Here is a 27013-nt window from a genome sequence, read left to right as displayed (position 1 = left end):
GAAAGAGAGAGAGAGAGACTAAGAAAGAAAGAGAGAGAGAGACTAAGAAAGAGAGAGAGAGACTAAGAAAGAGAGAGAGAGAGACTAAGAAAGAGAGAGAGAGACTAAGAAAGAGAGAGAGAGAGACTAAGAAAGAGAGAGAGAGACTAAGAAAGAGAGAGAGAGACTAAGAAAGAGAGAGAGAGACTAAGAAAGAGAGAGAGAGAGACTAAGAAAGAGAGAGACTAAGAAAGAGAGAGAGAGAGACTAAGAAAGAGAGAGAGAGAGACTTAAGAAAGAGAGAGAGAGAGAGAGAGACTAAGAAAGAGAGAGAGACTAAGAAACGGAGAGAGAGAGAGAGAGATACTAAGAAAGAGAGAGAGAGAGAGAGACTAAGAAAGAGAGAGAGAGACTAAGAAAGAGAGAGAGAGACTAAGAAAAAGAGAGAGACTAAGAAAGAGAGAGAGAGAGACTAAGAAAGAGAGAGAGAGAGAGACTAAGAAAGAGAGACAGAGAGAGAGACTAAGAGAGAGAGAGACAGAGAGAGAGACTAAGAGAGAGACAGAGAGAGAGAGACAGAGAGAGAGAGACTAAGAAAGAGAGAGAGACTAAGAAACGGAGAGAGAGAGAGAGATACTAAGAAAGAGAGAGAGAGAGAGACTAAGAAAGAGAGAGAGAGACTAAGAAAGAGAGAGAGAGACTAAGAAAAAGAGAGAGACTAAGAAAGAGAGAGAGAGAGAGACTAAGAAAGAGAGAGAGAGAGAGAGACTAAGAAAGAGAGACAGAGAGAGAGACTAAGAGAGAGAGAGACAGAGAGAGAGAGACTAAGAGAGAGACAGAGAGAGAGACAGAGAGAGAGACAGAGAGAGAGACAGAGACAGACAGTCAGATAGACAGACTGTCAGATAGACGGATAGACAGATAGACGGATAGACAGATAGACAGACAGACAGACAGAGCAACTGACAACAGACATACAGACAGAGAGATACGGACAGACAGACAGAGAGACAGACAGTCTCTTGGAGACAAACAGGCAGAAATGCACTGTTCCGCCGCTTTGGTAATTATGGGTGTAGCAGAACCCGCGCCGTCGGCAGAGGGATAGTTACAATCACTACTACTCTTTAAAAGTATGGGTTTGTGTGAACCCAGGAAGCACGGCAAAGGTGAAACAGATCCTGTGATAGGTCAGAATGCACCAACTCATTAAAAATTACCGGTCATTAATGGTCGATAACCACTCGCTAAAAAAGCCATTAACCACCTGCTGGCGAGGCGCATTGATACAACCTCAATTAGTCTCGGTTAGCTTTGAGGGTCATTTTACAAGTAGGAAATATGAAGACCAACGAAATACCGAGACCATAAGGTATGCGAAGTGATGACGTCGAATACGTGACGTAAGTTGATGCATGAATTCTTCCGGACTACGTCAGTCAATTCCAAAGATCACTTTTGTGATGAAAAGAATTTGTTTTTGCTGTCCAGAATTAAACCCGTCAAAAAAGAGGGAAAATGTATGTGAAAGAAAACAAAACAGGAGCAGAGTGATAAGATAGGAATACAGAGACATATTTCTTGGGACTTGACCCTTGCAGGTATGTGAACTGAAAGTAGTGTGTGAACAGAACAGAACCAATTCTGTCTGTTTACCATCACATGAAAGCAGGAAAGAGATCGTCGTCAGATTGAATTACAATAACATTAACATGCTTCCATTTGAAACTTCTCGGTCTTCATCGTGGATTGACGCCCTCCCAAAGTCTAATTGAAGCCCTCCGTCGCTTCGCTCCGTCGGGCTTCAATTAGCTTTGGGCGGGCGTCAATCCACGATGACAACCTCGAAGTTTCAAATGGAAGCATGTTAATGTGTAATTAATGACCGGTAATTTTTAATGAGTTAGGGCATTCTGACCAATCACAGGATCTGTTTCATTAAAACGCCAACTTGATTGAATTACAATATTCGTTAGTGGTATAGAAAATACTGATCAACAATTGAAGTCAGTTTTCACATTTATTTTCTACCTATTTCTTATTTGTTTGTTCTTTTGGCAATGGTAAAATGTCAGCAATCGTGTACGTGTCATTCGGGACAGTGGACATGCCACCTGACCTTTTGTCATTCTCATTTGCTTTTTAACTGAAAACTGCCTTGCTATGGTTTTGTTACGTTTTATTTCAGATGGCCTTCTCTGCAGCATGTGTGGCCCTAGTGGTAGCCTCTGTGTTGACCTTGTGTCAAGGTCAAGACACGACCAAAACACCAGGGGCCTTCGGTAGCTCTGTGGTCGACGCTGTAGTTGAAAGAATCCGTTCCAGGTATGAGGACCTCTGTCTGTCTTCGGGTATCTTTGTTTCTGTATATCTGTCTGTCTGTCTGTCTGTCTGTCTGTCTGTCTATCTGTATGTCTGTCTACGCGCGAGCGCGCTCTCTCTCTCTCTCTCTCTCTCTCTCTCTCTCTCTCTCCCTCTCTCTCTCTCTCTCTCTCTCTCTCTCTCTCTCTCTTTCTTATCTTTATATTATATTATATTACATATTATCTTTACTTTCAAACAACGGTAACAACTTTCATATTTTTGGCTTTGCGGAATCTCGACTATCTAACAGATATTTCCATTTCAGGTTATAATACATTACGAAGAGATTCTACAAAACACTTAGAAACTGGCTTGTTAGTTTATATTAACGAATCAATAATTTACAAGCGTCTTCAACATCTTGAAACACCTGGTGTTGAATGCATTTGGTTAGAAATAGGATTAAAAAGATCAGCACCAATCATTGTTGGTTTTTGCTACCAAAATCCAGCAGAAAAGGTTCACTGGTATGATGAATTCATGGATATGATGGATACAGTTTCAAATGAATCAAAAGAAATAATTCTTCTAGGAGATTTTAATATTGATCTTCTGAAACAAAATAAAACTTGGTTGGACACTATTAATCTATTAAATATACATCAAATGATCCAAAATCCAACAAGAGTTACTCCCAATTCTAAAACACTCATTGATCATATTTATGTTTCTGAAAAACGTCATATCAAAGAAACATGTGTACCCTTTTTTTCTGTCAGTGACCACTTTCCCATTTGTATCACTTGGTCTCGTAAAGGGGTTAAAATTCCAAGGGTTGGTCACAAAACTATTACATATCGTTCATTCTCTCATTTCAGTGAAAGTGCATTTCTTTCTGATCTCAAAAATAGCCCACTTTCAAATACTTACAATTTTACAAATCCTGACGAAGCTTTAGAGTTTTGGACATCTATTTTCATTATCATTTACAATAAACATGCACCACTGAAAACACATCGAGTAAAGCAGACAGAAAAACCCAAATGGATCGACCAAGACATAGAAAATGCTGCAAATTACCGTGACTTCTTAAAACAACATGGTACCCACGAAGAGTACACACAACAAAGAAATAAAGTAAATTCCTTGAAACGAAAAAGTAAACAACATTATTTTCAACATCTCATTACATCTAAACAAGATTCAAAATCTATTTGGAAAGCAATTAACCAACTCACAAACAAAGAAACTTCAACAAAATCTTCACAAATAATTGACATTTCTGCAGATACACTCAATGACCATTTCTCAAAAATTGCTCATAAAGTAATTTCTTGTGATCGGACACAGTCAAATAATTTAGAACATTTAAAAGGAATACTGCAATTCAAAACAGATACATTTTCAGCATACACTGCCACCAATGACTATACTGGATGTTTACTCTCATCTTCAGCATCTAAAACAAACCGGAACACGTGACATAGATGGTCTGGATGCAAAAATTATAAAAATGGCAGCTCCAGTTATCACAGATACATTGACATTTATCTATAACCTTTGTATTGACAAAAGCTATTTTCCTAAACAATTCAAACAGGCTAAAGTGATTCCTCTCTTTAAACCAGGAGATACTACAAATCCTTCAAATTATAGACCAATATCAATTCTATCAATCCTTTCAAAGCCTCTTGAAAAACATATCAATAAACACATCCTTTCTCACTTTGAGAACAATAAATTGATCCATGATAATCAATCAGGTTTTAGGCAAAAACACTCATGTCAAACAGCGCTTATTAGTTTAGTAGACCAATGGCTGACAAACATTAATAATAATCAGTTCTGTGCTGCTCTATTTGTTGACTTTGCTAAAGCTTTTGACCTAATTGACCATAAACTCCTTATCAAAAAGCTTGAGATTTATGGAATTGCAACAGATTCCATAAACATTTTAACATCTTTCCTGTCAGACAGACAGCAAAGTACTTATCTGAAACAATCATACTCTTGTAATCAAACAGTAAGATTTGGAGTACCACAAGGTTCTATTCTTGGTCCATTACTATTTGCTATATATATAAACGACCTACCTCTATTTGTAAAATGCATGTGTGAACTATTTGCAGATGATACTACAATTCATTCTAGTCATCAAGATCTTAATAAACTAGCAAATATCCTCCAAGAAAACATTGAACGATTACTTGAATGGTCAGAACTAAACCATATGTCACTGAATCCAAATAAAACTAAATGCATGCTACTTACCACGAGGCAAAAAAGACAAAATCTAACATCTAAATTTCTGACATTGCTAATACGAAATCAAGATGTTACCGAAGTTGATAGCCATAAAGTCTTGGGAATAACTATTGACAATAACCTGTCTTGGTCAAAACATGTAGATACACTTTGTAAAAACACATCCAAAAAAATATTTCAGTTATCAAAAATCAAACACTTTCTAGACCTTCGCACAAGAAAACTGTTTTTTCAGGCACATATTCAGTCAGCTATTGACTATGCGTCCACAGTGTGGGACTCTGCAAGTGCAAATACTTTGAAACACTTGGGCAGTTTACATAGAAGAGCTGTTAAATTAATTATTTTAAAAAATACATCTCTTTCCATGACTGATTATAAACGATTGCAAATTCTTCCTATCAAAGATAGATTTGCATATAACAAAGGTGTGATGATGCATAGAATTATGTCAGGGAATGCCCCTACACTCATTGCCTCAAATTTCAAAATAAATCATTATAGAAAATGTAACAAATTAATTACACCAACTCCAAGAATTGACCTGTACAAGTCGAGTCTATCATATTCTGGAGCAATTATGTGGAACGCCATTCCAAATATAATTAAATTACGAATTCATGAAACATCATTCAAGGAATATTACATGCTGTTTCTTTTACAAAACTTATAAAAACTATTATCAAGCAGCTGGCAAAATATAACTGTACTCTCTGATTATATTAAAAAACATGATTATATATAATTCATGAAGGATTTTTTTATACAAACACATATTTCCCTGTTATATATAATTTTCAAGCATTGCTAAAGAATCCTAATGCATCTTAAAATGTCTTATTGGTTGCTTGACATGTTAATTATGGTAAATATGTCATTTGTACTATTGTTAAACTTATCTTTTATTTCTTCTTGTTTGTTACCCCTCAATAGGCGAGGGCCGGATGAAAAGAAGCATGTATACATTGCTTATTCTGTCACCCTCGTAAAATAAATTTCAATTCAATTCAATTCAATTCAATTCTCTCTCTCTCTCTCTCTCTCTCTCTCTCTTTCTCTCTCTCTCTCTCTCTCTCTCTCTCTCTCTCTCTCTCTCTCTCTTATATTCACCTCTATGTTTCTCTTCTTCCCTCCCTCTTTCTTACGTTCTGTCACTGTCTGTCTGTCAGTCAGTCTGACTGTCTGTCTGTCTGTCTGTCTGTCTGTCTGTCTGTCTGTCTGTCTGTCTGTCTGTCCTCTCTCTCTCTCTCTCTCTCTCTCTCTCTCTCTCTCTCTCTCACTCTAGGTGCAATTCCTTACCCCTGACCCATCCATTTCCGAAAGTACCCAGTATAACGTGAGCCATGACCCCTCAGTAGTCATCCTGAAGTTCTCCGATGACACTACTCTGGAAGGCCTGATCAGTGTCGGTGATGAGTCGGGGTACCGAGCGGAGGTTGCGAGAGTGTCGGGCTGGTGTGTGGCTAATGACCTTGACCTTAACGTCACCAAAACCAAGGAGATGGTCTTTGACCGTAGGAAGAAAAAGACTCCCCTCTTACCACTCACCATCAGCGGTGAGAACGTAGAGCAGGTTGATTCCTTCAAATTTCTAGGGGTGACCATCTCCAATGACCTTAGCTGGGCTGTTCATACTGACCTTTCAGTAAAGAAGGCCCATCAGCGTCTCTACTTCCTGAGACAGCTGAGGAAGTTCAAAGTGTCCTCCTCCATCATGTCCCAGTTCTACAGGGCTGCTGTAGAGAGTCTCCTTACCTTTTCTATCACGGTTTGGTACAGCAGCTCCTGCCAGTTTGAGAAAGAAAAACTGGAGAAGGTCGTTAGGGCTGCCAGCAGGATCATTGGCAGAGATCTCCCCTCTATAGACTCCCTTCACATCCTGCGCATGATGAGGAAATGTAGGTCCATCATGCAGGATCCCACACACCCGGCTGGTCATCTCTTCCAGCCTCTGCTCTCGGGGCGCAGGCTCAGAACCCTCAGATGCCGTACGGCAAGACTCAGAAACAGTTTCTACCCCCAGGCTGTCCTGGCTTTTAATAACCGGAAAATGAACTCTACAGATTGTGACACGTTTTAGGATGCTCTAGGAGTATGGTTTTAGTAGCTGACATTACATACTGTGATATATAGAGTGGGTTTTAGTATGGTGACACCACTGTGACGCGATGAAGCCAGACTATGTTTTAGCAGCTGGTTATATTACCGGAATACACATCTAGTATGTTTTAGTAGTTTAGTCGTTATTTAACCACTGTGATGTGTTGGAAGAGTTTATTTTTATGTGCTGTTTTAGAGGTACATTTTATCAGTATGGAACATGTTCAGTTCTTACAGTAGCTGATAGTGGGGGGGGGGGGGGGTGGATCCTATCTTATTCTGCGTACTTTTATTGTGGTTCCGATAGCTCTTAGAGTCTCATAGTTCTCACCATGTCTGTATAGTGTATGTATTAGTTACTGTGATACCAAATTGTCTTACCCATGTATGTATGATGCTATGCGCCAGTGATGTATGAATGCTATTTATTTTTGTTTTTATCACACAGCAAGCTGCTTTCCTCGTGTATCTTTTATGTTCATTCATGTATTGTACACTTGGCAATAAATTATCTATCTATCTATCTATCTATCTTCCAACCCCTCCCAGGCACCCCCTATCACCACCCTCTGTTTATTGTGTAAGTGTCAGGTCAACAATGGAACCTTAACTGTTCCTTGTGCAACTTTATGTTAGGTGCATTGCATGCATACGTTCAATTTGCCTGGAGTACGTTTCATTTGAGAAGGGCTAAACCAAAGCCAAGCACAAGCAACTCTATGTTAATTATACGTTCCCCTTTCTGAACTCTTATTTTCAGGTTTGTACGATTTGTTTAAACATTGTGCAATGAAGAATACTGCATACTTATACTCATACGTACAAATGGAGCACAACAAGACAGATTCGTTAAGTGCACAGTACCCGGCAAAAGAAACGCAACTCATTTGCGCCTACCTTTTCATAAACTGCAGGGCCGGACCAAGTTCGTTTGGGGGGGGGGGGGGGGGAGGTCCAACTGAAGGCAGGGGTCCAAAGTCCACATCATGCATTTTTTTTCTCTGAGAGGTACATTGGATGGCCAGGGGGGGGGGGGGTTCCGGAATCCCAGGAACCCCCCCCCCCCAGATCCGGCCCTGAACTGTGTTATACAGGGTAGGGGTCAAGCGAGTCGTGATTGCAGGCGAACGTGTCACTTTGACACGCTACAAAATTCGTAAAAATACAATGAGGTAAAGACAGTTGTGGAGGAAATTCATCTCTTTACAAGCAAAAATCAAAACAAAACAAAACCCCACAAGAACCATATATTGATTTTACACTTGTAGCTACTTTGACATTGTTGTTTATGGCAGATGCGTCTTTTCGGAAGATCGTCTGTTCCTTCGCCGTGTTGCTCATGTCGCGTCACGTGACGGTGCTGACAGTGCCACCTTCAGGCCCAATTTTAATGGCGGAATTTGGAAGGTTTGTTTTGTGCTTGTTGTGCATTTATATTTAACAGTAACAGTCAGGACCCATGCAGCTTCGCCCGGGTTGAACTTCATTCCTTCTTATCGTTGGAGAATGATACGGTATACTTGCATTGGAAGAGTTACCTCCCTTCCATGGCTAGTACAAAAAAGTTACCTCCCCCGGCTTCGAGAACATTCCTGTAGCCTACTTTCCAGTTTTGTTTCCATTCATTCTGATTAAAAGAGCACTGGAGAATTTCTCACTGGCATAATGTGCTTACTACATATGAAAAGTAGGCGCTGTACCGGACTTGCACGATGTGGATTGTATTCAATAAAGGGGAGTCTCATGATTTTAAAAAAGGAAACAATGAATGAACACACACACACACACACACACACACACACACACACACACACACTTACATCCATTCTTACGCATACTAGCAGTCAGGAAACAATGAATGAACACACACACACACACACACACACACACACACACGCACGCACGCACGCACACACACACACACACACACACACACACACACACACACACACACACACACACAATTACATCCATTCTTACGCATACCAGCAGTCAGGAAACAATGAACACACACACACACACACACACACACACACACACACCCACGGGGTATTAGCAGAGCCCTTAGGAATAAGCCCAAGTACCTTTACACAAGAGTTGGCTGAATTATATAGAAAAGAACCACGAATAAAAGACAAACTTTGGGGAAAATGAATTAACTTCCTTGTAAATTCGTCAATTGAAAACTTTAGGACATTTTAAATACTCAATGACCTCAAAAGCATTTGAAGACAGTCATTTGCTACCTACTCAGAGTGTCACCATAAATCCTATTCCTGCTAACACGATTTTTAGTGTATGAGTTACCTCCCTTTCTTGAGAAAGTTCGAGCTAATTCGGCAAAAAATACACCCTTTGAGAATCGATAAGGTATATGCTTGCGTGGCAAGAGTAACCTCCCTTTATCCTTGGCATTCGATGTCATTAATCCAACAAATAAGCCCACAAATTTGTGGGGCACATTTCCAGTTTGTGGACCACAAAAATAAGCCCACAAATTTGTGGGACACATTTCCAGTTTGTGGACCACAAAATGAAGGCCAAAACAAAATGTGGGGCACAAAATGTGCGCCATAAAAATAAAGGCAAATAAAAGTAGTCCTTAAATAAAATATGAAGCAAGTTTTTGTGGACCATAAAATTCGATTGATCACTTTCCCGAGAAGTCGGTTTTAAGACACAATAAAACGCTCTTCCTTAGTGGAGTACATGAATAGTATTGATGACGAAAAATATGGCGGCCGTCGTGACTGATTTATATATAATCTAATATTTGGCAGTTCAACACGTCCACCAGAGAAATATACCGACAAAGAAGTTGAAACACCGACTGCCCTTCTGAAAGAATTCAATCGGGATGTGAATGATACAGCTGATTTTGGACACGGTCTGCCTTGAATGGGGAGGTTGGCGATGAATCGCACTGTTCTACACTACTTAGTACTCTCACTGATTTTCAATCATCGGTTTGGATCAACAAGCAGGTAAGTTATTGTTTTTAAAATCCAAGACATGACCATAGCAAACGTGGCCTTTGTAGAACTGAGCAAGATTCATCTGTTGTGTATGTGTGTGTTACTGAGTAACTGGATGTGACTGTGAGTGTGAGTCACAGAGTGTGTAGTAGTAGTAGTAGTAGTATATAGGGGCGGCTATATTTGTTAGCCGAAGGCCGCGAGGCCTTATTGGTGCCCCTTCTTTGTCAGATACTTTGCATGCCTAAATCCCTATTCTTTCAATGCTTTCAATCAAAGTCGTAAAAAAGGTTAAGAAATTTTGGAGAATTGTCCAAGAAGTTTTTGAAGGCGTCTACTGTGGGTGCGAATTTTATGTTAGCGGGTAGTGCATTCCAATTGTTAGCAACTCTTTGAGAAAACGAAAACTTGCGCTTGTTAGTCTTACAGTGTTGAACAAAGATTTTTCCGTGGCTGTTTCTGGTGTTGTCTGTCTGCTTGAATGTGAATATTTTGTGCATGTCAATGTCATCCACCCCATTTATAATTCTATATGTTTGTATTAGGTCACCCCTTGTCCTCCTTCCCTTCAGAGAGTGGAGGTCTAGGTATTTGAGTCTGTCCGCGTAAGACTTATCCCGGCACTCCTTTAGAATTTTAGTTGCTCGACGCTGCACCCTCTCAATTGTCTGAGACTGTCTCTTGAGGAATGGGCTCCACACCACATTTGCATATTCCACCAGTGGTCTCACAAAGGCTTTGTATAGCTTTAAGAAGGTGTCCTTGTCAAGAAATGAGAACGTTCGTTTGATAATTCCAATCCTCTGATTAGCTTTTGACACAACTCCTCGAATATGCGGGTCGAATGACAAATTGCTGTCGAAAACAACACCGATGTCCTTTTCCTCATCACATACATTTATTTTTTCAATAGCATCATTGACAGTCATCACGTAGTCATATTTGGGATTCTTTTTACCAGAATGCAGAACATTGCACTTTGAAACATTAAAAAATAATTTCCATTTATTTGTCCAATCCTGAAGTAAGTGTATGTCTTTTTGCATGACTGAACTGTTTGTTGCTTTATTGTACAGTTTTGTATCATCCGCAAAAATCTTCACTATACCACTAACCACATCTGGTAGGTCATTTATAAACACTGTAAATAGAACCGGCCCCAAAACGCTGCCCTGTGGAATTCCGCTGAGAACTGCTGCTTGGTTCGACGTTGCCTGTCCAACTCGTACCCTCTGGGACCGGCCACTCAGGAATGACCGAATCCAGGGAAGGACGCTGGAACTAAGCCCATACGATGCAAGCTTTAGGAGTAATCTCTCATGCGGCACAGTATCGAAGGCCTTCTTAAAGTCACAGTAAATTATATCTATGGCTTCACCTTCATCAACGAATTTTGTGAGGTCTTCCATGACCTCTATGAGTTGAGTGACACAAGAACGTCTTTTTCTAAAACCATGCTGACAGTCAGCATATAAATTATTGTCTGTGAGATAAGACACTATAGAATCCCGAACAAGAGACTCCAATACCTTGCATGTTACACAGGTTAAGCTTACTGGTCTGTAGTTACCTGGTTCTGACTTGGTACCCTTTTTGAAAATAGCGGTTACCTCCGCTGTTTTCCAATCACCTGGTATATTTCCAGATTCCAAAGATTTGTTGAACAGCAAGCATAATGGGATAGATAGTTCATCACACAACTCCTTAAGTACCTTTGATGGGATTAGATCAGGCCCTTGGGCTTTATTTTCATCCAACTCTTTCAGTTTCTTTTTAACTGCTAAGGGTGTCACTCTTATTTCAGATAAGGATGCCCCATCTGAATAGCAGCCTTCCGTCATAGTCGGGATGTCTGACACGTCCTCGCGTGTAAAAACGCTAGAAAAATACTCATTTAAGGTTTCTGCCTTACCCATATCGTCAACCACAAAAGATCCATCCACCTTTTTCAAAGTGCTTATACCTGTAGAAGTCTTCATTCTCTCCTGGACGTACTTCCAAAACATCTTAGGGTTTATCTTCCCTTCTTTTGCAATCTGTTTTTCGTATTCCTTACGGGATTTTTTCAGGTCTTTTGTACAAGTATTTCTTATCTTAATGTATCTTAGGTAGTCATGTCCGGACTTTGTGCATAAATATCTCTTATAAGCGCTATGCTTTTTCTTTATCTGCCTCATGGCTTTATTATCCAACCACTTAGGTTTCATATTTTTTTTATGTGTTTTCTTTACCTTGGGAATACACTTTTCCATACCATCATGTAGCACGGTCTTTATGCAGCTCCAGGCCTCCTCCACGCCGAGTTCGGCCAGGTTTGACCAGTCATGCTCCTTAACTATTCTTCTAAACTTACTGTAGTCACCTTTCTTAAGGTTATAGTTATATTTCGCCTCCTGATTTTCTTTTTGTTGCGCAATGTACAACTGGAAACTTAAAACATCATGGTCACTCTTGGCCACAGGGTCAAGGTGATCAACATCAGAAATTAAATTTTGTTCATTAACTAGAACCCAATCGTCCAGGGTCGGCCTCTGGCCCACTCTCCGTCTGGTAGGTTCCTGAACCTTCTGAATCAAAAAAGAGTCAAGAATATGCTCTATTATGTTGTTGTTCTTTTCACCTGTCCACACCCCATCCCAACGAACGCCTGGGAAATTAAAATCACCCATAATACATACTTTGTCGTACTGTGCCACTTCATTTGACCTCATCATTTGGAATAGTTTGTTAGGCCAGAAAAAAAAATTTGTCTGTTTCTGGTAACATGGCTAAAAAAAATAGGGTCGGTAGGTCGGGATTTTTTTATTTTTATTTTTTATTTTTTTTTATTTTTACCCCAAATGTAGACCAATAAAACTAACTTTAAAAATCGCGCAAAGAGACTGGATTCACTATACATAGAGACAAGACACTCAACACATTTACAAATCGTCAGCGGACTTTCGTTTTCACACGTTTTTGTTGTTCATTTTCTCACCCTGTCCTTTACCACAACAGCAACAACAAAAAATTTTGAGTTTGGAAAAAAAAAGTTTAGGGTCGGCGCCGAAATTTAGGGTCGGTCGGGTGACCAGAAACAGACAATTTTTTTTTTTGGCCTTATCGTTCTCCTCAGAGCTGGTGTTAGGACTACGATAAATACAGCCCAACAGAACACTTTCCTTGTTTGCACTGTTAAAGGTGCAAAAAACGCTTTCCTCAAAGTTACTTACGTTAACATCATCGCACTCTCGTGCGTTCAACTTACTATCCACATACAAGGCTACACCTCTTTTGTGATTCTTGTTCATAAACATATCATAGTTGGGAATTATAAACTCTCCCTCATTAAAAGTTTGTGAATTTTTTGCCTTAATTTCTGTGAGTGCAATAATCTTAGGCTTAATTTGGTCAATGCGGGTCATAAACTCATCCTTCTTGTTCAAGAAACCATCAACATTTGAGTAAACAACTTTACATGCATCTGTACCACTATTTACCTTCTGATTTTTTCTTTTTGTTTCCTTAGTTTTATGTACACTATTTACATTTCTTTTGTTCAGTCATTCGGGACGGCCATTGGACGTGCCTTTGCTGGCAGCAGTGGCGTCGTCCTTCACGGCAGTCTGTTCGTTGTTGTCAACAGTCTTGGTCCATGTCTTGCGCTCCACAATCTTCCCCTGTCTGATCACCAGGTTCTTCTCTCCTGCAGCCACTCTTTGGTCCAGCTCCACCCTTAGGTCCTTGTACTTCTGCCTCTGCAGGGGAGTTTGGTCATGGTTAATGTACACTTTTTTGTTTCTGTCATTTGTTCCTCGATTCAGGGTGGGAGCTTTTCTCATTATTTCCTTCTTTTTCTCCTCATTTCTGATTGTGACTCTGAGCATTCTGGGGGCGTTGCCCCCCACCTTCCCCAGTCTGACAGGTTCAACAACATCTCCCTCTTCAATATCCACCAGCATACCAAAAATGTGTTTGGCAGCTTCTATATCATCCTTCTTCTTCTCTTCAATCTCTATTCTGGTACTTTCCTTCACGTTCACTAGGATCAAGTTGTTTTTCCTCTTCTCTACTTCTTTCTGTTCCTCCATCATCGCTGCTAGCTTTCTATCCACAACCTCCTCTATCTTCTCCTCTAGTTTCTTACCCATCAGTCCAGATTCCAAGTGTTCCAGTCGGGTGCCAAGGTTCTGCATCATTGGGATCAAATCCAGGAGCTTGTCCATCCTGTTATCGTAGTGTGACTGTGGGGGACTCTTCTTGTCAAGACACGGCATGCAAACCCACTGGAGATTCGGCAAACGCGGATCCGACAAACTCCCGAAAACGTCATCTTTCAGGCCGGTGCAAGTCTGGTGTGCCCAATTTTTGCATACATAACACTCGATAGCATTTCCATCATCCTCGTCGTCGCATGGAACATCGCACACAATGCACTGGAAGGCGGCCAGTGTGGTTACTTTTCCTTTCGCTTTAGCCGCAGCGCTCGCGGACGATTTTCTTGTACCGACTTTCCCGGTTGCCTGAGGCCGTGAACCCATTTCTCGCGGTTGGGAAAATTCGGTGTAATGGCTAATAGTAAGAGTAATAGTTTACTCACCCTTCTCAAGTGCACTAGGTATTACTGTTAGTTACTGCAGGGTTAGTAGAAACGAAGTTTTTATCCAAGCTAGTAGTAGTAGTGAACACTGTGCAGACCGGTTCGCCGGTTCAAACTTCAGTCACAGCCCAAAAACTGCATGAAACGTCTCTAAATGCGGGTGAAAGTATCGCCCAACACTTCAGGCTCCATTGTGAGCCGAATACTACAACCAAAATACAGAAAAATAGTTGTTGGCAGCCAAATTTTCCTAAGATTTTGAGAGAGCTAAAAAGTTGCCGCCATTTTGACGCATGCGCAGACTGTGTGCTTGTGTTCTTTTTTTACTCAAGTTTAGAAAATGCTTGATCTTTAATCTGTATGCACATAATCAAATGCTGCTGTATCAGTGTATGAACTATGGTTGTAAAAGAATAAACAAAACAATTACTGAATTAGTGAGTGATTTGGCTCTGAATCGTCTGATAGTGAAGTTGAAATAGTACTTATTTCATTTTCAAGACATGTTAATAGTTATGATAATATTGTTATGGTTGTTTTCAGGCCTCCCGAGAAACCAGAGATGATGTGCATCATTCATACAGCTCCTGTCTTCCAGTTCCAACAGTTTACCTTTAAACATGGATACATGTACTGGAGAGATATCAGGATGACTTGGCGTGGTGCTTTACATTACAGACTGCTCCTGAAGAGTAAGTTACACATTTCTTTACCACTTACAGCTTTTGCTTGTCAAATCTGTATGGTAAAATATATGTAACATTGGGTATTGGTGATGGTAGTCTGAAGCTATAAACATGTACTGATGTAGATCATTCAGCAGTCTTTTGTTCTTTGTAAATTGAATAACAAGTACTTTGTAGATGAAATTATTCATACATGTATTTGAAGATGCATAGTAATACTGTGCATGGTAATTGGTATGATGTACTTTATATACATAATGGTACAAATATCTTTATTATATTTAGTCAAGTTTTGACTAAATATTTTAACATCGAGAGGGGGAATCGAAACGAGGGTCGTGGTGTATGTGCGTGTCTGTGTGTGTGTGTGTATGTGTAGAGCGATTCAGACTAAACTACTGGACCGATCTTTATGAAATTTGACATGAGAGTTCCTGGGTATGAAATCCCCGAACGTTTTTTTCATTTTTTTGATAAATGTCTTTGATGACGTCATATCCGGCTTTTTGTGAAAGTTGAGGCGGCACTGTCACGCCCTCATTTTTCAACCAAATTGGTTGAAATTTTGGTCAAGTAATCTTCGACGAAGCCCGGACTTTGGTATTGCATTTCAGCTTGGTGGCTTAAAAATTAATTAATGACTTTGGTCATTAAAAATCTGAAAATTGTAAAAAAAAATAAACATTTATAAAACGATCCAAATTTACGTTTATCTTATTCTCCATCATTTGCTGATTCCAAAAACATATAAATATGTTATATTCGGATTAAAAACAAGCTCTGAAAATTAAATATATAAAAATTATTATCAAAATTAAATTGTCGAAATCAATTTAAAAACACTTTCATCTTATTCCTTGTCGGTTCCTGATTCCAAAAACATATAGATATGATATGTTTGGATTAAAACACGCTCAGAAAGTTAAAACAAAGAGAGGTACAGAAAAGCGTGCTATCCTTCTTAGCGCAACTACTACCCCGCTCTTCTTGTCAATTTCACTGCCTTTGCCATGAGCGGTGGACTGACGATGCTACGAGTATACGGTCTTGCTGAAAAATGGCATTGCGTTCAGTTTCATTCTGTGAGTTCGACAGCTACTTGACTAAATATTGTATTTTCGCCTTACGCGACTTGTTTTCTCTCTCCTTCCCATCTTAAAGTTTGTTGCAACCCTATACTCATAAAGTGCATTATACTGTTTGTATGAACATTGAACTATTGTGATGCAAGAAAGTAAAACATGAAATAGCTAGAATGAAAGATTTACTCATTACTGGAATTATTTTAAATACAGTCAGTCCTTTCCTTGGCTCACAATCACAGATCTGGCAAGTTTTTTTTTATAGTTTCTTTTTTACATGGAATAAGAGTTACAATGTAAATTGTAATACCGCCTGTGTACTTGGATACCTACTTCTACATTCAACACCCTGACTGCCCCTGCGCAGAGTTAGAATTTTCTGAATGAATTCACATCACATTTCTCAACAAAACTGTAAGGTGTCAACGCTAAATAGGGAATGTGTGTGGGATGAAGGCTCATGCTGAATTTAAAAAAATAGTAACTTTCCATCACATTCCAGAAAAGCCGCTCACATCAGCAGCATAACAAGATATCATGTCGTTAGAAAGGTTCTTGTGAGGAAGTCTTTTTAATTTTAATGATGAAAGATTATCTTTTTAATTTTAATGATGAAAGTATATATCTATTATAATTATATCCATGAAATAAATGGTTTTCACAGGAAGGAATGATGGCACCTGTAATATTACAGAATAAGGTTAACACTAAACAGTTTAGTTCATAGTTGTCACTGTCAGTATCACCCCCACCATTCTCCATCCCATTGATCTACCTACCTTCCCCACACCCTCTTCTCGATACCCAAAACATATCCCCATCAGTGCACAGCAAAGTCTGGATGTGCTCAGTAATACATTTTCTTTATTTTCCAGGAAGTGAGGTGCCGAGATATGACGTGCAGGCAGCTTGCAGAGTAGTGCCTGGCTTTGCTGAGGATGATGATCAGATTCAGTCCATTCTGTGCTGACGGAGCTACCAGAACTGCTTTAATATATAGTCCATCTGAAGATGCTGACACTTACAGAGGTTTTCTGTTGCCTTAGTGGTGAAATGAACATGTAACACATTAACAATAACATTCTACACAAATAATGTGTGGTGCGATGTGGATCAAAGGGTACATTTTGACTTATAAATTTATGTAAGTTGTCAATTCAACTAAATACAGGTAGTGTTTGGTATGCAGATATTTTCTTACAGCAAACAGCGGTTTGTTTGTTTTTACTACATAAAGTGGTATTATCTTTTATGTTGTTTGAGTGCTTTAAGTTAAGCTGTTCACAGGCAGTATTTTACACACAGGCTTAGCTTTGGGAGATGTGTGTGTATGTTTCGGTCAATGCGTGTTCATGTATAGACTTTGTTTGCAATATTAGAATTTAGATCTTTTAACTGCATTATGCACATGAAATGTGTTAACCCATGAATTTTTCTTCCTTTGAATCCTAGTCAGTACTTTATCTTGTTTAAGATTTTCATTGATTCTGTTTTTGGGTCGTTCTTGTGCATCCTGGATGGTTCAATTCATTCTTATGTTGTGCTGAAATGTTGCTTTTGTAATACAGTTTGCCAAGATTGTGTCTTTCACTTGGATGTGGTGAACTTATTTTTTAAAGGCCTGCTCTGCCTCATTAAAACACTTCACCTCACTGTGTCAGACCTTCATCAGGCTTTTTGCATGGGATAAGAAAATCCTTCCACTTGGTCACATAGCAAAAGTCAGCACCCTGACTTCTTAGTGTGGTGATGTCTTTTCTTATTAATTTATTTCCCCCAAAAGGCATAAGTGTTTTAAACAAAATTATGTCTTACAGCTACAGTGGAACCCCCCTTTTAAGACCTCCAAAAATCTGAGAAAATCAGGTCTTAAAAAGGAGGGGGTCTGGAGGTAACATTTAAAATGTACAGAGGTTATGAACAGAAAGTCTGAGAAAACAAGGTCTTAAAATGGAGGGGGTCTTAAAAGGGGGTTCCACTGTATGGCTATTGGGGATTATGTGTTTGTAAAGATAGAGCTGAGAATCCTACACAGAATTCTGTGCATAGAAGGCGGCCTGAATCTTGACCCACACTGCTGGCATGACCTTCATTCAACGCTTTACTTTTACCCTGGTAACTTTACGGTTGCTCTCTCTGGCTTGAGCATTTTTATTTCAACCAAGGAGAAAAATTAAATGCCTCTGCAGAGATTCGAACCTAGGACCTAGAGATGTTTAGGCCGATGTCGTAACCACTAGTTTTTTTTTTTATTGTAAGATGGATATATATATGTCTAGCGGATGCAGCTACATGTACAAATGTGCCAATTTAGAACTTGCATTCTCAGCCTATAATCTTTGGCCATTCATGTGAGTACTAAATATTGTGAATGCATGTGAGACTGCCTTGTTTTACTTTTGTGAAATGTGTGAACTCACTTTGTTTACATCTTTGTGTTAATAAATGCAGTTTATCAGTTACCTCTGTTTGTTTCTTCTGCAAGTATGTCAAACGGCCCACACACACCCTCATGCGCACACACACACAAACACACACAAAATCAGATCTCAAGTGTAAGTATTCTTTTTGCAGTTTTATTTTAATGCCCATAATCAGTCAAACAAATATATCATCACACTTGCACCTAAGCTTAAAAGTAGCAGTCCTGCATACATATGTAAATGTTTCAGGTCACCATCTGTCCTGGCTTGAACATGCAATAAGAACACCTCTACACAAACACATGTACAGTCAACCGGCTAGCTGCTTCCCTGTAAGGCATATTTTTCTAATTAATCGATTTTCCGCAGACAGCAGCCAGGTAGTGGATCTATAGTGTATGTCCAAGCAGACGGTTGATCTTAGTACAACACATCAAGGAAATATTTTTTTAAAACATCCAACATCTAACCTTCCAAAGTTCATAATCAATAAAGAAGAATGGTATGTTACTGGAACCCTTTATTTATGACTTAAAGCCATATGTACTCGATGACTATACACGCTAATTGCTTTACCCACAGCTGGAGACATGCTAAATTAAGTTCCCTGCAAGATATTGTGGTCTAGGACCCCTTAAATGTTGAGATATTTGAATTTTTATTTTGATCTAGATCGTCCTATTTATAGATTTGCCGAGAGGGAACGTTGACGCAAGGGAAATAACTCCGCGTCTTTGTTGACATCCTCACTTTTTCAGAGGCTAGAACAAGCTGTAATGCATGTATATGGTCTGCGCATTGCGACATATCGTCATTATATGGCCTTATGATGCATTTGACATCGATTGTGGGCAAACTACACTTTGTAAACACGGGAGCGCGTACATATGCCTTTAAGGCAATGTGCGGCAGTAAAATTACCAAACTTAAACTTGAAGAATACAGTCAAGGAATAACTTAGTTTTCTGGGCAGTTATTGAAGTGACTTATTAAAATGAATGAAAACATTGTGGATGAATATTGACTGCTGTTGCTGGCATTTACAGCGTCATATGGGATTTCTAGAAAACGGCTTTACAGCAACATCATACATCAGAAAGTTATAATATTTGGCACAAGGATACACATGTACTATATCTACAATCATATAGAACGTGTTTTTTTTTAAACAACTACAGTTGAATTTAAATTAATTATTGTAATGAATATGCAGTGAGAAATTCGTTCATTCTTATGACAAAAGATATCAAAATTCAACTGTAGTCTGTTGAAAAAAAATCGTTCTATATGATTGTAGATATGATACATGTGCATCTGTGTGCCAAATATTAGGAATTTCTGATGTATGATGTCGCTGTTAAACTGTTTCCTAGAAATCCAATGTAACGACTGTTTCCATAGCAACGGCACTCTATGTCGATCAGTATTCACAATCCTCCGAAAGCGGCGTATGGCTGCCTAAATGGCGGGGTAAAAACGGTCATACACGTACACATTCTTTCTTTCTTTATTTGGTGTTTAACGTCGTTTTCAACCATTCAAGGTTATATCGCGACGGGGAAAGGGGGGAGATGGGATAGGGGAAAGAGGGGAGATGGGATAGAGCCACTTGTTAATTGTTTCTTGTTCACAAAAGCACCAATCAAAAAATTGCTCCAGGGGCTTGCAACGTAGTACAATATATGACCTTACTGGGAGAATGCAAGTTTCCAGTACAAAGGACTTAACATTTCTTACATACTGCTTGACTAAAATCTTTACAAACATTGACTATATTCTATACAAGAAACACTTAACAAGGGTAAAAGGAGAAACAGAACCGTTAGTCGCCTCTTACGACATGCTGGGTAGCATCGGGTAAATTCTTTCTCGTCCCAACCAATATGGGACTCCCCCTAACCCGCGGGGGGTACACGTAAAAATCCACTCGTGCAAAAACATGAGTGTACGTGGAAGTTTCAGCCCACGAACACAGAAGAAGAAGAAGAAGTATTCACAATTGTTCTATTTATTTTTATGTCACTTCCCAGAAAACCAGGTTATTCCATGTATTCTCCAAATTCAATTTTACTGCTGCACATTTCCTTAACAAAATGTAAGATTTTACTTTGACCGAGCAGTTTTTGTAAGTGGACAGGCCTTAGTTTTATTTCGGTGGCATAATTCAATGCGCTTCGTCAAAATGTCTCGAACTGAAACCAAAAGCAGACGCAAGACTTATGGTCAGTTCGAGTTGTCTCCCGTACTCCTAACTTTAATGTGCAGACAGGTGTACCCAAACAGCCCATCTCACAAACGGTTTGGAATTCCCGAAAACACAAGATCCGCACTGCACAACTTCAGTGCATGTACGCGAGAGTGCTCGGTCGCTTTTTGAAAATGTGTATCTTGAGAGAAAAATATAGAATAGTGCGCTGTCCGAAGGAATGGAGTTCTTATCGGACAATGACAGCGCTCAGTTCAAAACGATAGGACATCTGACCGCCATGCGGCTATGTGAATCAGACATTTGAGCCTTTCAATCCGTCTATGTCGGACGCCTGACGACATCCCCGAGGCTTTTACATGAAACAAGAAATTCCTCCGAGATAGGAAAAACACCCCCGTCCTTACCATTCTCACTGCCACCAACTGAGAAGGCACTGCTAACAAGTGTGGTTAAAATAAGTTGATTGAGTGGACAAAGAGACAGGCGGAGAAAAAGACAAATCAATATAACTCTTTCTGTAACACCTACTGACCGCATTTTTTGTAAAAACCGTCTCATCTATATAATATAAAACATGCTCAGCACGTGTGGATTAAATAGAGCCGAATACCCGGCTTGAGTGGCGCACTGTATGCCGGCTTCGAACCATGGACCCGTCAAGCTTAGGTCCCTTCCAGACTCGTGGAATGGGAACAGCACGAACATGATTCAGGGGCCATAATGCCATTCCTGATCATATCATGTCGAGTCCCATACTTGTCGACGACGCCCTAGGTACCACATCACAAACAGAACTGTGCAATACACAGGTGTTTTCTACAGACACACTCAAACACACACACACACACACAGAGAAGCCGTATATATATATCTATATCTATTGTATAAATATATAGAGATAGATGAGAGTGTATTTTTCGCGTGGCTATAAATTGATTCGACCTTTGCACTTTTACAGTGAGGACAACTTACGGGTCCAAGGAAAGCGTTCTGGACACTGCGATGACCTTCTAAAAATAGCCGGTAACAGAACGCCGGGAATATCCGTCCAAGTAAAGCGTTCTGGACACTGCGATGACCTTCTAAAAATAGCCGGTAACAGAACGCCGGGAATATCCGAAAAACCAAAATCCACCAATAACTCCCTAACCGTGTGTTTGACTGGTCCCAATTTTTGTAAGGACCGTCTCAGGAATGTATAGAACCTGTTCACCAAGTTTGGTGACGATCGGTCCGTTCATTCTTGAGATCTACTTGCGAACACAAACAAACAAACAAAAACATCGAGTGAAACCTATACACACCCCTATACCGGGGGTGTAATAAGACCATACGGGCACTAATAGTTGCATACCAAAAATGAACTGCCTCAAGGCTCTCTATGCAGAGTGGTATCTTTTTAAAGAATAAATTCAGGTACAGCTTCTTCTAAAGAAAAAAAAAATTCACCGAAACCACCAAAACATCTACCTCACTATAGAAAGCAGTCAAAGTGTTGATTTTTGGTCTGTGACAAAGTGGAGGGATGGTCTTATCCCATGTTAATGGTGAGGACAACTTTTTAAATGAGGCGTAGTGGGCCTTTAAAACATTGACACAAATTTACAATAGCAACAAGTTATAATGCTCAGTACAACCAATACTGAGTGGATATTTACTGCCGCTGTTGCTGTAGTTTCCCCATCAATCACAGCTGGACTTGGACAGCACTGCTTTTCATCCACATTCACTGGCCAGGTCTTCGTCATCTTCTGTCCCTACTGACAAATGAATGACAAAGGAACTGATCTTAAATCCAAACACAATGACAAGAACAAGTTTTAAGTATGAGTAAGGAGTAAATTGTGTTTGTAACTGACACACACACACACACTAAACCCACATCAATGCCAAGAGCGTAAACATTCTAATTCCCTGGTAGACAAGTTCTAATGCCTACTTCAATTTATATGATATGAAATATAGAAGACACATTCCCAGTCAGCGCTTGCTATCAAATTCAAAAAGCAAAGCAAAGGTGTGTAACATCAATCTGCAGGACTAGAAAAATCTGCAGGTATTATTACTATTAATGTCTGGCAGCTCTCCTGACTGGCCAGGGAAAATCAAACACACACACACACACGTCGGTTCTCACACACAAACACACACCAACAGTCAGAATGTAACCAGAACTTGAGACTGAGAGGGAGGATAAAACACAATATGATCATGTAGCAAAACTCTTACCTGAATTGCCATTAGCATGAAATATTTCCCATTTGAGTCTTGACAGCCTCCGGATCATGAAGGAATCAATCTGCTTCTTCCACTGTGCCGGATCGATGCCAACCTGTAATATATAATATTGGCTGAAGTAACATTCCTCTGAGCACCAAATTTAAAACAGTTAGTTGACAGGACAAGTAGTATTAGTAGCTACATGCAGTATGATATTTACCTATGTGGAGGAACAACAAACACACTGTCCACAGAACCAGATGAATTTACACACTGCACCCTCCCCCATAAAAACAACAACAACAACAACAACAACAACAACAAATGACAACAGATGACCAAACCAACATTAAGGCTTGATTCTTATGATACTGTGGTACAGTGGCATTGATATCTTTCTAGAATATAAAATTTTATAAGTCCTTTTACATTTAATGAAGTTTTGACTAAATCAGTGAACTGAATATGTTCACATAGACTGATAGAGTGACAGACATACAATGTAGAAAAGTTGATGTGTGCATAACATATATGTATATTATATGTATGTATAACATCTATGCATGTGTGTAGAGCACAAAGGAAAAAAATAATAGAACTTGACACACAGTTTCACTGAGAATGAGATATCCTGACAGTGAGTGAGTGAGTGACTGTTTACAGCAATACATTGTGCTTTATTAAACTTAAAGGTACACACTGAAAGTCATGCGCTTCTAGTATTAGTAATGATTCTAATACTGGAGGAACTGCATGATCATCATACTGGTGAAATAAAGCTAAGAGGTTCGAGCAGTTCTGTGGTTTGGACTCAGTAGGTGTTGATTATTTTATTATTATCCCTGAACATGAATTATAAAAATAAAATGAAAACACTCTCTCAGTCTTGCTCACAGTCACACATGCACAGACACCTCCATATGAGTTATTCTGACCAGAACTTGAGAATGTGACTCGTGAGGGAGGGGAAGGAAAAAACACACTGTACATCATAACACTGACAGTTGTACATAATAAAACCTCTTCGCCTTACTCTTACCTGATTTGCGGCAGTGGCATCAAATATTTTACTTCTGTTAGTGACAGCCTCAAGATCATGCAGCAATCGGATTAATGACAACGAATGCCAAGGATATCCCTTCCCTTAGGAATTAGCACTGAAATATAAAAAACGCCAAAGTTCGAAGTTCTCGCGATGTTCAAAGCATAACAAAGAGCGTGTCTGTACAGGGATTTTGTCATTGTGATAGTAGTAGTCCAGTAGTCTTTCTATGGAAGTAGTGGTCCAGTGAACGATACCTTCCGCCTGTGCACTGACTCGACTGAGTGACTGACAGTGACTGACTCGAGTGGGAGTCGAAATGACACATGTTGCAACACATAAACCCACTCTCAGTTATGAAACGAAACATGGAAACTTACCTCTGGTTAATATGCAAAGGTTCGCCCGTCCCAATTCTCTCGCATTAATTAGCAAACATCATTGCCATTGGAGATTCTGTCCAGAGATCTGTAGCAAGCGCCTTCGATCCGCCATTACCTAAAAACCGAAACGCAGTAGGTCTGAAAACCACTCTCAACGTCCAAAAAAAGGAGGAAAAAAAAGAGCCCAAAACATTTTTTGGGGCAAAAACACTGTTTAAGCCCCACAAATATTTGTCCTTATTTCTTATGAAGCTTAATTTGTGCCCCTTATTTTATGCTCCACAAATACAGTTTGTGGCCCACAAAACCAAAATGTGTCCCATAAAAATAAGCCCAAAACTGAATTGTGAGGCACATTTGCAGTTTGTGGGCCACAAATTTGTGCCCTTATTTTGTTGGATTAATGACAACGAATGCCAAGGATATCCCTTCCCTTAGGAATTAGCACTGAAATATAAAAAACGCTCGCGCTGGACCCGAGTAGCCTACTCTTCAGACTGGCTCGCTCCCCCAGTATGAACGTTTTTGTCTTGTGCAGGTTTAAGACCAAGTGATTGATCTGTGTGAATTACAGGCATTCCCTTTGCTATATAAATACATTGCATGCGAGCCGAGGATGTGCGTGGTGACTGGCCACCGCCAAGTCGGTTTTTTGTGGTTTATTTCGCATTTAGATACCAGGTAACATTATGAAGTTTTAATACGATCAATCGGACCTATTATCAAGTTAGTGTATCAACTTTTGAACGAACTGCGCCCAGTAGTTTCCCAGCAATAAGCTGTTAAGTGGAGAAAGACAGACAGACAGACAGACAGACAGACAATTAAAGTCTGCTGAGCCCTTGTACTAGCGTACTCGGGGAAAATATTTTTAGATCAGTGGGAATAAGCCAAAGAACCAATTCCTGCTAACATGATTTTATGGTAGGAGTTACCTCCCTTCCTTCGGGAAATTCTAGCAAATTAGGTAAAAGGTTCACACCATTTGAAAAAATGGTAAGGTATGCGTGTATAGCAAGAGTTACCTCCCTTCAATAGCTAACAAAGAGTCACCTCTCGTTGATGCAAAAACCTGTACCTTCCTGATTTTCTTTTGTTAATTTATTATTGATGAGAGCAATCGAAAATCTCAAATGCCCCTGGCAGTATGTGCTTGCTACAGAGGAACAGCAAGCGCTTTACTGGCATATATAGGCTGTATTCAATGAGGAGGAGGTTTATTATCTGAAAAAGGAAACAATGAAACTAAAAACCAAGTTGCACATATGTTGTGGAACAATTTGTCCACCGTAACTCCTACTTCGGCTTACTCGAGATAATACAGTGACAAGAATAGTGATTAGCAGATAGATCGTAGAATGAATATCGGTTTTGTATCATAACCAGGACTGTAATAATATGTGATTGTTTGCATTGTAACGTACTTAAATCCTCAATTTCAATAAAATCTGATCACCTTTATGAGTATATTTTGTGCACTAAGTCAAAAAAACGTGATTTTCAGATTTTTTTTAAAGAAAAACGTGAAATGGCACCCCTCAAAATAGGTCGCAAAATTCTGAAAGAAAATCAGGGTGATATATACACCAGTACGCACAAAATAAAACCAGGGGAGGGTAACATTTAAAAAAAAAAGTTTATTTTAGCCCCAAAAACGTGATTTTTCAGCTTTTTTTAAAAGAAAATCGTGAAATGGCACCCCTCAAAATAGGTCGAAAAATTCTGAAAGAAAATCAGGGTGATATATACACCAATACGCACAAATTAAAACCAGGGGAGGGTAACATTTCAAAAAAAGCGTTTTTTTGAGCCACCCTAGGGTGCATGCACAATATTTTCTTTCCATCTCTGAGGTATGGCGACCACACACACACACACTTACATCCATTCTTATATACATTAAATTAGATTGCTTTTTTGTTCTTTGGCTGGTCGGTTGATTGGTCTTTTGTTTGGTGGTCGGTTGATAGACTGGTTGGTTTGTTGGTTGGTTGGTTTATTAATTGCGTATTTAAGCTGTGTTTTGTGTATAATTATATTTCTTGCTTGTTGCTTGTTGTTGTTGTTGCTGTTACTGTTGTTGTTGGTGGAAATGTTGGTGATTTTGAGTTTGTTCTTGTTCTTCAAGTGTTTTCTGTTGTTGTTTTTGTCGGGGGGAGAGAGGGGGGGGGGGGAGTTAGGGTGCTGTTCAACGTATCGTTTGCGTGCATGTGTCCCTCAGTGTTTGAAAACTAGCTTTGACTTTACTTCACAGATAAACGAAACCATGTTCGATGCAACCAAAGCTTGCTCAAACGTCTACATCCGATCAGCTTGCAATAACATCTCCTCCTCCTTTGGTATTGACTGGCCGGCTGTCACGTGGTCTGACCTGCGCAAACCGCTTTATTCTGGTTTGGCCGCGGCTCTGTCCACTCTCCTGACCTTGAGGTCCCGAACTATGCCTGGCAGCATCACTGAACAGGCAGATCTGTGGGTGAAAATGTACGGCGAGCAGAGAGAGACTTTCATCAACAATGCCGACCTGGCGACTACAGTTGGTAAGATTGAATCGAATACAATGCGAAAGTCAGGACTCCCTTAGCTTATCGCTGCAAAATTTTCAAACTTCCCCCGACAATTTCATAATATCAAAATGTTTTTTTGAAAAGTAAAATAAAATTGACAATTGTTCTTTTCCAGTCATGGATGAGCTTCTGTGTATATGTATCTATGAATACATAGGTTACATGTTAATAATGATGAGTTCTCAGTAATAACAACAAT

At 39.6% G+C, this 27013-nt stretch overlaps 2 protein-coding genes and 1 long non-coding RNA gene across 4 annotated transcripts in view; 2 read left to right on the top strand and 1 right to left on the bottom strand.

Annotated features, from left to right (window-relative positions):
• Nucleotides 1-27013, top strand: part of LOC138949166 (uncharacterized) — a 49562-nt gene that overhangs the window by 4535 nt on the left and 18014 nt on the right. Inside the window, exons 2-4 of the mRNA XM_070320935.1 lie at nt 2168-2304; nt 7944-8055; nt 26502-26787. Coding sequence (XP_070177036.1) covers nt 2168-2304; nt 7944-8055; nt 26502-26787 — 535 coding nt within the window. The remainder of the gene's footprint in view (nt 1-2167; nt 2305-7943; nt 8056-26501; nt 26788-27013) is intronic.
• Nucleotides 8526-18432, top strand: LOC138949147 (uncharacterized). Its single transcript, XM_070320909.1, has 3 exons — nt 8526-9632; nt 14746-14894; nt 16846-18432. The coding sequence occupies exons 1-3, from the start codon at nt 9547-9549 to the stop codon at nt 16938-16940; spliced, it is 330 nt and encodes a 109-aa protein (XP_070177010.1). The 5' UTR covers nt 8526-9546; the 3' UTR covers nt 16941-18432.
• LOC138949148 (uncharacterized) lies at nt 18533-24418 on the bottom strand. Of its 2 annotated transcripts, XR_011450174.1 has the most exons (4): nt 24245-24418; nt 23862-23979; nt 22832-22934; nt 18533-22362 (listed from the first exon to the last, which is right to left on the bottom strand). It is a non-coding gene; the product is annotated as an uncharacterized lncRNA (long non-coding RNA). The 2 variants fall into 2 exon arrangements; XR_011450175.1 differs by lacking the exon at nt 23862-23979.

The sequence above is a fragment of the Littorina saxatilis genome, linkage group LG15 (assembly GCF_037325665.1).
Source record: "Littorina saxatilis isolate snail1 linkage group LG15, US_GU_Lsax_2.0, whole genome shotgun sequence".
NCBI lineage: Eukaryota > Metazoa > Mollusca > Gastropoda > Littorinimorpha > Littorinidae > Littorina > Littorina saxatilis.
Note: the sequence above shows the minus strand (reverse complement) of the source record. Positions and strands in the feature narration are given on the sequence as shown.